The sequence below is a fragment of the Dermacentor variabilis genome, chromosome 2, assembly GCF_050947875.1.
Source record: "Dermacentor variabilis isolate Ectoservices chromosome 2, ASM5094787v1, whole genome shotgun sequence".
In the NCBI taxonomy this organism is placed as follows: domain Eukaryota; kingdom Metazoa; phylum Arthropoda; class Arachnida; order Ixodida; family Ixodidae; genus Dermacentor; species Dermacentor variabilis.
The window spans coordinates 1,364,696-1,377,099 of record NC_134569.1 but is presented as its reverse complement, the minus strand read 5'-3'; the positions used below and the strand labels follow the sequence as shown (position 1 = coordinate 1,377,099).

At 46.9% G+C, this 12,404-nt stretch overlaps 1 protein-coding gene across 1 annotated transcript in view; it reads right to left on the bottom strand.

Moving 5' to 3' along the window:
• LOC142570245 (putative transporter YutK) overlaps nucleotides 1-12,404 on the bottom strand; it is a 518,716-nt gene that overhangs the window by 278,821 nt on the left and 227,491 nt on the right. Inside the window, exon 6 of the mRNA XM_075678647.1 lies at nucleotides 11,272-11,397. Within this exon, the coding sequence (XP_075534762.1) occupies nucleotides 11,272-11,397 (126 nt within the window). The remainder of the gene's footprint in view (nucleotides 1-11,271; nucleotides 11,398-12,404) is intronic.

Below are 12,404 nucleotides of genomic sequence, written 5' to 3'. Positions count from 1 at the left end.
TACACAGCTATCGGAAATCATTGCTCAACCACTCCTAGCGTCATCTCCGGAGTACCACAGGGGTCCGTCCTCGGTCCCCTTCTCTTTCTCATCTTCATAAACGACCTTCCCAATGGCATATCATCCAATATCCGACTTTTTGCAGATGACTGCGTAATCTACCATCGCATTACAGACCCAGCCGACCATGCAACGCTTCAAAAAGACTTACATTCATTAGAAACCTGGTGTTCCAACTCTTTAATGAAACTTAACATCTCCAAATGTAAAGTTATGCAGGTGTCCCGTAAACACTCTAACAAGAATCACTCGTACTTTTTAATCTCGACAGCCCTATCCACCGTTGAGTCGTACCGTTATCTCGGTATTACTATTAATAGCAAGTTGGCCTGGTCCGACCTTACAACAAATTTGGCTACCGACACTAATAAATCACTTGGTTACGTCAGACGTACCCTTGCGCTGTGCCCCTCATCCACAAGAGAACTAGCTTATGAAACTTTTATTCGAAGTAAACTTGAATACGCCTCAGCTATTTGGAGCCCGCACCAAGCTTACTTAATTAATATGTTAGAATCAATACAAAATCGTGCCGCTAGATTCATCACTTCCAGATACAGCCGTGAAGAAAGTGTCAGCGCGATTAAATCATCTCTAGGACTCGAACCATTGGTGTTGCGTCAGAAAATTGCGAAACTGTGCCTTTTCCAGCGACTTTATTATAACTTCCCCGAACTGCATAGAAGGCTTCTAATCCCACCAACCCGTATATCTCGTCGCCTTTTTAACTCTTGCAGCATCCAGCGCTTGCATGGTTCAACACTTTCCTTTAATCAATCGTTTTTGCCTAGCGCCATTATAGAGTGGAACAATTTACCAGATAGAGTTGTCAATGAGCGCAACCCCATTATCTTCAAGCAGCTGCTTACTGATCACCTTAAACCCTAACCTTATAATGACCGTACTGTGCCTTCATTCTTTTGCGATTGCCGTCTCACATTGTGACTGTTCTGCTGATTTGCTTTTGCATTCTATTCAGTGTGCCTCTTGGCTTTTTTTGTTGTTGTTGTTGTTGTTTGTTTGTTTTAATGCGAATCCACAGGCTGAGTCTTGTAAGAAATTGTAACCATATCTTTGTTTCTATCCTTATTTTCTGTAACCCCCCCCCCTTATGTTATACCCCGAAAGGGGTCCTTAAGGAAAAATAAATGATGACGATGATGATGATGATGATGATGATGATGATGATGATGATGATGATCGAATGCTTTCTCGTAATCAATGAAAGCTATATATACGGGTTGGTTATATTTCCGCACATTTCTCTATCACCTAATTGATAGTGTGAATGTGCTCTAATGTTGAGTAGCCTTTACAGAATCCTGCCTGGTCCTTTGCTTGACAGAAGACTAAGGTGTTCCTGGTTCTATTTGCGATTACTTTAGTAAATACTTTGTAGGCAATGGACAGTAAGCTGATCGGTCTATAATTTTTCAAGTCTTTGGCGTCCCCTTTCTTATGGGTTAGGATTATGTTAGCGTTCTTCCAAGATTCCGGTACGCTCGAGGTCATGAGGCATTGCGTATACAGGGTGGCCAGTTTTTCTAGAACAGTCTGCCCACCATCGTTCAACAAATCTGCTGTTACTTGATCCTCCCCAGCTGCCTTCCCCCGTTGCATAGCTCCCAAAGCTTTCTTTACTTCTTCCGGCGTTACTTGTGGGATTTCAAATTCCTCTAGACTATTCTCTCTATCATTCGTCATGGGTGCCACTGGTACTGTATAAGTCTCTATAGAACTCCTCAGCCACTTGAACTATCTCATCCATATTAGTAATGATATTGCCGGCTTTGTCTCTTAACACATACATCTGATTCTTGCCAATTCCTAGTTTCTTCTTCACTGCTTTTAGGCTTCCTCCGTTCCTGAGAGCATGTTCAATTCTATCCATATTATAGTTCCTTATGTCAGCTGTCTTACGCTTGTTGATTAACTTCGAAAATTCTGCCAGTTCTATTCTAGCTGTAGGGTTAGCGGCTTTCATACATTGGCGTTTCTTGATCAGATCATTCGTCTCCTGCGATAGCTTCCTGGTATCCCGTCTAACGGAGTTACCACCGACTTCTATTGCACACTCCCTAATGATGCCCACCAGATTGTCGTTCATCGCTTCAACACTAAGGTCCTCTTCCTGAGTTAAAGCCGAATACCTGTTCTGTAGGTTGATCTGGAATTCCTCTATGTTCCATCTTACCGCTAACTCATTGATCGGCTTGTTATGTACCAGTTTCTTCCGTTCCTTCCTCGGGTCTAGGCTAATTCGAGTTCTTACCATCCTATGGTCACTGCAGCGCACCTTGCTGAGCATGTTCACATCTTCTATGATGCCAGGGTTAGCGCTGAGTATGACGTCTATTTCATTTCTAGTCTCGCCGTTCGGGCTCCTCCACGTCAGCTTTCGGCTATTCCGCTTGCGGAAGAAGGGCTCCATTATCCGCATATCATTCTGTTCCGCAAACTCTACTAATAACTCTCCCCTGCTATTCCTAGTGCGTATGCCATATCCCCCCACTGCCTTGTCTCCAGCCTGCTTCTTGCCTACCTTTGCATTGAAGTCGCCCATCAGTATAGTGTATTTTGTTGTCACTCTGCCTATCATCGATTCCACGTCGTCATAGCTTTCAACTTCCAGGTCATCATGACTGGATGTAGTTGCGTAGACCTGTACAACCTTCATTTTGTACCTCTTATTAAGTTTCGCAACAAGACCTGCCACCCTCCCGTTAATGCTATAGAATTCCTATATGTTACCAGCTATATTCTTATTAATCAGGAATTCGATTCCTAGTTCTCGTCTCTCCGCTAAGCCCCGGTAGCACAGGACGTGTCCGCTTTTTGACACTGTTTATGCTTCTTTTTGCCTCCTAACTTCACTGAGCCCTATTATATTCCACTTACTGCCCTCTAATTCCTCCAATAGCACTGCTAGACTCGCCTCACTAGATAACGTTCTAGAGCTAAACGTTGCCAGGTTCATATTGCAATGGCGGACTGTCCGGAGGCAGAGATTCTTTGCACCATCTGCTGCGTCGCAGGTCTGACCGCCGCCGTGGTGAGTTGCTTCGCAGCTGCTGTGGACTGAGGGCCGGGATTTGATTGTTGTGTTCATTACGTCCTCGCGCCTCTTCCCTCCAGCCACTTCCTTCATCCCCCGCTGTATTCGTTAGCTCGGTTACAAGTGACGCCGAAGATCGCCGCTGGAACAGGCGCCTGAGCTGCGCACTATAAAAAGACTAATAAATAAGCAAAAATTAGCTGACCGAAAGTCGTCCAGATGCCCCTTGGACGGAACTATAGGCTTGTATACTGTAAGAGTTGAGGAGGACGTCGGGATGAAAAACTTGGAGGTTTATTTACATTATTTACAGTGAGAGTCAATTAACAGTCTTCAAGTCATTACGGGCCGGCAGCAACTCGAACGCTGCGGCCCGTGGCAAGAAGCTCGAAAGAGATGAATCAAGGAATGCTCTAGGAATGTGCCCGGTCTGTGTCTTTTAAGCCCTTCGGTGTCTGGAAGACACGTCACGTTCGGCCAATGGGTGAGCCCGCTCAGATGACGCCATTTTCGGCCAATCGGCGAGCCCGCTCAAGTGTCGTCATTTTCGGCCAATCGTAGGCTCCCGTGTGATGGTATCACATCCGGCGGAGAGGGTGGCTGCTTGGTCCCCAATTGTCCGAGGGCTTACTTCTCCCTCTGGTCTTGCCTTGCAGACTTGCAATGCGCCATCACAATAGGCGGATGGGGGCGACGCTGCCAGGTTTTCACGGTGCATTACAGCCGTCTTGCTTCGGGACCCACTTTACCTGCAACAGTGCCAGGCTCTCGCTTCACTTTCGCGAAGAGTCAAGCAGTGAATAGCTCCACCTGCGGCATACGAGGTGGGGGACGCCAACTTGCTTGCACGCGCCGCGCCTCGGGAATGTGGTATCCGTGCTTCTGCGCTCCTTAATAAGCTGTGGTGCGATTTGATGTGGTCTGCTGAACTCGAAGGAGGCTCAGGAAAAGGTCCCGTATCTAACAGCTCGTCCTCGCCGCGGAAGTTCGGAATGGCCGGTGAAATCAATTCGCTGGCCATGAGGAATGCTGAAAGAACATGCAGGGTACTGGCGTAGAGCCTCGTTTGACGAACTTCGGGATCCTGGGCCCTGGAGAACGTATGTCAAACAAACAAAACAACACAGCGCTGCACGACGCGTAAGCGCAGGCTCTTCACCCCTGACTCGCCAGGTTATTACTGAGCCAAAATGAACCCTGATCTTTTATTTCCCCAATTTTAACAAAGCAGTTCCAACCACCTTTCCAAACCGCTATCCATTTCTCCCCGAATGCCGACAAGGCCAGAGTGACATTGTTGTTGCAAAACAAAAGGTCGTCGTCGTTGCAAACAAACAATGAAAGCATCCCAACATAACTTAAGTGGCCTAACTACACGAACAGCATGTTTCCAACCCTAACGCAGTGGCGTATTTATGTCACGTATTGTTGCCACTGAACAGTCTGGCCACCTTCCCAAGTACGTAATCACAAGCGCGCTAGCCTTGTGGTCACTAATCAGAACGCGTACTTGGGTCGTAGGCAAACGTTTCGTTATGCTTACTTACGTTTCTTCCTGTAGTCCCTACAGGACACGTAACCTAAACGAACAATTAAACTTGTGGGACTTAGCACTCCGCAGAACTCTTAAAATAATGCGTCTGCTAATAACTAGTTCCAGGCACGCTAACCAGAGAAATTAGAATACGGCTGCGCTCAACACACACGAGCAACCCAGTCAAAAGTCTGCTTCTTTACGTCCGCACAGGACACGCGCTAATGGAACTAAGAACGCTTCTCAGTGCAAGTCATGCACTCACTGAATACCTACGCGATTAACCTTGGAAAATAAAAAAACGCTTATAAAAAAAGAAGGTTACCTAATACACACGCGCGCTACGAGAGGCCTGTCACCGATAACCTTGACATTCAGGTTACTCGCGCACAATAAAAGAAAGCCTATCTACTTATTAATGAACACCTCGCTATACAACATGTTTACAAAAAAACGCGTTTTTCAAATCTCGAGCTTCTCAAACAACACATAAACAAAGCTCAAACCTTACACATTGAAAGAAATCCTAGTCTCAAATCGCGAAAATTATCCGATGCTCAAAAAAATAAAACAAAACAGAACGTTTAACTTCTAAGGAAGCTCTCTTGGCCTCCTGTTCCAAATGCTTACGTCTGACCCATACTTTGAGCCGTACCCGAGGTGGTCGCGGTCCGAAAGCGACTCTGGCTACCGAGGAACAACAAAAGGGCTGACTCACTATCAGATCCCCCAAGACGTTACAGTCCCCTGCCAATTTGCGTTCTGGCGCCCCGTTTTCATCACGACCTCAATTTACCGCGTCGCTACTCCCCACCTGGTCTCGTCTTGCCACCTTGCTTCTTTGTACTACACGCTGAGCTTCGAAAAGAACGACGGAACGACGAGGAATATAACTGCCCCGTGCCCTTTGTCCGCGTCCGTGCAGAACATGCTTCTCGGTCTCCTTTTGACCTGTGGCTCGAGCGTTTAGGATGCGTCAACATCGTCAGTGACGACCGCACCTTTCTTCTCTCCGCGCCCTGCCTTTTCGCGCCTGTCGCCGTCTTTGGCTTCGCTACATTAGCCACCGCATTCCGATGTTTACGGCGCTTCTTTCTGCGGCGCTTTCTCTTTGAATTCTCTTTCATGTCGCCTTCTAGCGCCTCGTGCTGGCCGTTACACATCTCATCGGCCCGGATCGGTCTCTTAGCCGCAGTCTGATTGATTTTCATTTAAATCAACACTCTCTCTGCCTCGACTGGCGGACAGCTCAACCGACTCTTGAACAATGCAGCAGGCTTTACTCGAGTTATGCAACTCGCACTCTTGCGAACTGCCCTCTACTGCATTGCCCAGCTCACGCTGTGCATCGGCACACAGCCCGTCGGTATCGATCGCTGTCTCCCGCGCACAGTCCGAATGATTAATAACTGAATCATCCCTACGCTACCTAGACTGGCGGAGAGCTGCACCGATCCCTGAACTATACAGTTGTATTGTCTTGAGCTACGCAGCTCGCATTCCTGAGAATTACCCTCAACTGCATCGTTCAGCTGCCACTTCACTTCGGCACGCAGATCTGACTCGACCTGGGTGTTCGCGTCTGTCGGGTCAGCAGTACTCTGTACTTCGCTAACTACCTCGCTAACGTTACATGCGACGCATACGCGTGGTGACTGCCAATTCATTCACAGCTGGCCTAGCTGTCTCTACAGTGCTCTGCTGGCACAGCACCTCATCGCTCTCACTGCGGCCTTTAACGGCCTCTGTTGCCACTAAGGCATCGTTAGCAGCTAGCCTTTTCCCTTCGCCTATGAATGTGAAGCCAATCTCACAGGCACTACTCTTCTCGTCCGCTTTAGGCGAAAATCCGCTAGATACTTGCTCATTCTTGTGCTCTGTACTGCCTACAGAATTTTTCGACAGGCGTTGCCTTTGTTCCTTTAACTGCTGAAAATATTGTATCTGTTTTTCCAATGCTGCTATCTTTTTCTCGTGCTTTTCCTCACGCTCACGTTCTTTACGCACACTTAATCTTAAGTTCTTGACGCTCACGCTTACGTTCACGACGCTCACGCTCCCGTGGTTCTTGTATCACCTCCAAAGCAAGCTCAATGCTTTTATCATCATTGCCACTATCTTTAATCACCTTTATGATAGCTGGCGTTTTCATCCGTTCGTCCGCCTCAACTCTCAAATCGTCGCACACCAAGAACAAGTCTAACCTCGTCAACCTTCTAAGATCCATGGCAGCTTCCCCGACTGGTGGTTAGAACTGTTTTCTTTAATTAATTTGTGCAAACACACAATGCAACAAATTCCCGATTCCTAGAACTATCAAAATGAACACACAACATTTGAACTCCGGCGAATCAAAAGGAAAAAAAACCACGCGCTCACTTACGGTTGCAGGACTCTGCCATCTGGTTCATTGGTCCGCTGTTCCCGGTTGCTCAGGACTCTCTGGGTCGAAGGCTCGCTCTTCTTCGCTGTTCGCAGTTTCTTAGGACCTCTTTCGACGAAGGCTCTCTCTTCTTCGCTCTTCCCGGTTCCTCGCGACTCCTTAAGACGAAGGCTCTTTTTCGCTGTTCCGGGTTCCTCAGGATTTCTCTCGACGAAGGTTGATCTGTAGCGCTGCCACCAGTTGTTGCATTTCGAGGCGATCCCACCGCTGCCACCAGTTGTAAGCGTTGAGGAGGACGTCGGGATGAAAAACTTGGAGGTTTATTTACATTATTTATAGTGAGAGTCAATTAACAGTCTTAAAGTCATTACGGGCCGGCAGCAACTCGGACGCTGCGGCCCGTGGCAAGAAGCTCGAAAGAGATGAATCAAGGAATGCTCTAGGAATGCCCCCGGTCTGTGTCTTTTTAGCCCTTCGGTGTCTCGAAGACACGTCACGTTCGGCCAATGGGCGAGCCCGCTCAGATGACGCCATTTTCGGCCAATCGGCGAGCCCGCTCAAGTGTCATTTTCGGCCAATCGTAGGCTCCCGTTCGATGGTTCCACACCCGGCGGAGAGGGTCACTGCTTGGTCCCCAATTGTCCGAGGGCTTACTCCTCCCTGCGGTCTTGCCTTGTTGACGTGCAATGCGCCGTCCCAATAGGCGGATGGGGGCGACGCTGCCAGGTTTTCACGGTGCATTACAGCCGTCTTGCTTCGGGACCCATATTTACCTGCAACAGTGCCAGGCTCTCGCTTCACTTTCGGGAAGAGTCAAGCAGTGAATAGCTCCACCTGCGGCATACGAGGTGGGGGACGCCAACTTGCTTGCACGTGCCGCGCCTCGGGAATGTGGTATCCGTGTTTCTGCGTTCCTTAATTAGCTGTAGTGCGATCCGACATGGTCTGCTGAACTCGAAGGAGGCTCAGGAAAATGTCCCGTATCTAACAATACCTACAATTTGTTGTTCTTGATTTTATTTTTCTATGTTGTATTTTCGCGATTGTTTGTTTCTTTTAATTAGCTGGTTCTTCTTTAATACATATCTACATTGTTATTATTAACCGAGGATCCCGTTGCAGTCTTTGACTTTGGGACCCTCGTCTGTAAATTGTCTCACCTGCTCATGGTATTTAAAAAACAATAAATTGAAACTGAAACAGAACACTCATTACAGCCTATTTTTGCTAAAATAAACTCCTTTAAGCACATTTTCTTCCCTCAAACAATAGCTGATTGGAACGCGCTTCCTAAATAGGTTTTTCGTTCTCCTGACGTCGAACTAGCCTTTCAAACTTTGCTTCTTCAGTAGAAATAAAACAATTTTCTTACATACATTGCTTTTTGTTTTTGCTCTGTCATCTTTTAATTTGTTATGCTGTTGTATGTCACAAGCAATGCGATTTTTTATGCATGTACGTGCTGTTATGATTCGCGTTTTCATGCTTCTCCTGCTTGGGCCAATCTGGCTGCAGTATTGCGAAATAAATAAATAAGTGCAGACTGGATTACTTGTACCGAACATTCTTCAAACTTATTTTGCCCACGAAAAATTATCACTGATTTTATGGCATTTTACGCAATCCCTTGCATTGCACGTCGTTCTTTTTATTGCAACAATGCTATTTTCATTTTCTTTGGAACGTTTGTATTTCTCATCAACGCTATATAACCAAACCCTCTAGTGCCTGCGGCACATGTTGGCATGCAATATTATCTAAATAAAAGTAAAATATTTAAATAAATAAAGAAAGCTATTGCTTTAATACAGCTTTGAACGTCCAAAGGACGCCCCTCGTATACGAATACAGTGGAGGATGAAGGAAGTGGCTGGAGGGAAGAGGCGCGAGGACGTAAGCGGAGACGAGGGAGCAGAGGAACTGACGGAACCATAAGGCGGAAAGCGGTGGAGGGTACGGCGAAAGGTTGAGGAGGACCAGCAGGTCGGTTAAAGGATGGTGGACAGATTGTTATAAAAAAACTGGCCACCCTGTGTACGCAATGCCTCATGACCTCGAGCGTACCGGAATCTTGGAGGAACGCCAACATAGCCTTAATCCATCAGAAAGGAGACGCCAAAGACTTGAAGAATTATAGACTGATCAGCTTACTGTCCGTTGCCAACAAAGTATTTACTAATGTAATCACATATTAAATCAGAAACACCTTTGACTTCTGTAAACAAAAGGACCAAGCAGAATTTCGTAAAGCCTACTCAACAATAGACCATATTCACACTATCAGTCAGGTGATAGGGAAATGTGCGGAATATAACCAACCCCTATATATAGCTTTCATTGATTACGAAAAAGCGTTTGATTCTGTCGAAAGCTAAGCAGTCATGGAGGCATTACGGAATCAGGGTGTACACGAGCCGTATGTAAAAATACTGAAAGATATCTATAGCGGCTCCACAGCCACTGTACTCCTCCATAAAGAAAGCAACAAAATCCCAATAGAAAAAGGCGTCAGGCAGGAAGATACGATCTCTCCAATGCTAGTCACTTCGTGTTTACAGGAGGTATTCAGAAACCTGGATTGGGAAGAATTGGGGATAAAAGTTAATGGAGAATACCTTAGTAACTTGCGATTGGCTGATGATATTGCCTTGCTTAGTAACTCAGGGGACCATCTGCAATGCATGCTCACTGACCTGGAGAAGCAAAGCAGAAGAGTGGGTCTAAAAATTAACTGAGGTTTTTTAGTGCACGAAAAGGGATGAAACACAGTGGCAAGACGGGGACAGTCTTGCCACTGTCTTTCGTCCCTTTTCGGTCATTAAAAAACCTCAGTTATGGAATACCAACACGCCCTAACCTACGCTCTTTCTAAAAATTAATCTGCAGGAAACTAAAGTAATGTTTAACAGTCTCGGAAGAGAACAGCAATTTACAATAGGTAGCGAGGCACTGGAAGTGGTAAGGGAACACATCCACTTAGGGCAGGTATTGACAGCGGATCCAGATCATGAGACGGAAATAATCAGAAGAATAAGAACGGGCTGGGGTGCGTTTGGCAAGCATTCTCCGATCACTAACAGCAGGTTGTCATTATCCCTCAAAAGGAAAGTGTATAATAGCTGTGTCTTACCAGTACTCACCTACGGGGCGGAAACCTGGAGGCTTACGAAAAGGGTTCTACTTAAATTGAGGACGACGCAACGAGCTATGGAAAGAAGAATGATGGGCGTAACGTTAAGGCTAAGAAAAGAGCAGATTGGGTGAGGGTACAAACGCGAGTTAATGACGTCTTAGTTGAAATCAAGAAAAATAAATGGTGCATTGGCAGGACATGTAATGAGGAGGGAAGACAACTGGTGGTCATTTAGTGTTGCGGACTGGATTCCAAGAGAAGGAAAGCGTAGCAGGTGGTGGCAGAATGTCAGATGGGCGGATGAGATTAAGACGTTTGCAGGGACAACATGTCCACAATTAGTACATGACCGTGGTAGCTGGAAAAGTATGGGAGATACCTTTGCCCTGCAGTGCGCGCAACCAGGTCTGATGGTGATGATGATGATGATGATGATGAGGAGGAGGAGGAGGAGGAGGAGGAGGAGGAGGAAAACAGAGCGCTGGCGGCGATCAGGTATGCGGCTAGCGCGGAAACAAAGCGCTTACGTGGCCTTCCGACATACTGCGCATGCGCTACTTCGGCTATGGTGCCGCCGCCGCTACAGAATGCGCTCCGTGCAAGCCACGCTTTCCCGTGTTCACGCTTTCTTTATGAACAATGATCGACTCAAACGGAGTAAATGCTTCGTCTGCCGCTGCTGCTAAACGAGCTGGCCGAGCAGAGGCTCAGTGCCACCGCCGAGAGCACCCTGACGTTCATTATCAAATTCTTTGTCACAGTATATCGGGAATTGGAAACACCTAAACAACTGTGCTCGAAATTCCCGTTAAGGAGTATCGTACTCCTCTGTGAAATTATTTTGCTGGGTGGACCTTGAGACGCCCGTCGTATTTCGTCTAGATGTGTGATGGAATCCGTTGCACGTCATAAAGACCGGAGCCGGATGCCTCACGAACGTTCCTCGAACGTCTGTGGTCCGTCAGGCAAATACTGCATCAATATTTATTGCTGAACATACCACACTACACAATGCCACTACTGTGCATAATAGTAATGCCTCAGCAGTGCTGCCATGGTGAAAAGCACGGCACGTAGATGGATGCATCTCTCGCTTTTTTACTCACGCCAAAGCTGATGTACGCGGCCATGACGCTGCCGGCAATAGTGGCGAAGCCGGCCGTCATGATCGTGTGTATCTCCGACTCCGTCATCTTCGGCAAGAAAGGCCGTATCACTAGAGGCGCCTCGGTCTGCAATGAAGACATGTGCAAAAGATCATTCGGCACAGAATAGCAGCCTCAGCCACCTAGTGGAGAGAACTTCTTAGGCGGGATGAATATTTTGTGAAAGAGAAACGTACGGCTTAATTACTACATGTTTATTGCACGTAACAAAACAAAGCACAAACTTCACGCAAGTTCACGAAACCTTTCGTGGCAAAGAATGTGCGCCATGCCTGTCTGGATACAAACGAGCAGACAGCCGACCGCTGATTGCAAATGCGATGTAGTCTTTAAGTAATAGATAACGATAGGTAGCGAGGAAGTACTGAAAAGAATTTTTGACACTACGAAAAGCCTGTCTGGAATTACCGATGGGATATAGCTGTCTTCGTTTTACGTCCATCGTGGTTCACCGAACATCGCGTCATAGTTGCTAGAACGGTGCTTCACATTAATGTGCCAGCCTGAACAAGTTGATAATTTGGGCTGGCGCGTACGTCTCAGTGCGAGTAAACAGCGCGATTCAGGACAGAGAAGAGTTGACCATAAGGGCACCATCCCTCGTTAGTGTTGCGCTCCATTTTCATAGTCAATCGACTGCACGGTCAGGCACAACAACGTTTCCTTAATTACGTACCTTTAGCGCATCTCCGTATTTTTATTCAAATCTGGGTGCCGATGCCGGAAAGACACGGCGCTATCGGCTTTAAACACGCACATATAATATTAGTGAACTGGCCAGGAAAAAGCACGTGGCATGCATACGCAGAGATATTAACAAAAACTCGCAGTTTCACCCGGAAGGAGAAACGTTGATTGCGGTAGCAGATTAGTAGACAGCTATACAAAGTAAGGATAGCAGATTTATCGCCTTGTAAACGTGTAAACATTCGCTTACTAAGTAAATTAACAAACATGGTGCCACGCCCGCACATGCAAACATGAACACATCTCCCTCGATGACCGCCGGAATTCGCTGTTAAAGTGCCGGAGTGAGAAAGCGCGGCAGCAGACCAGAGCGAATTAACCTTCGT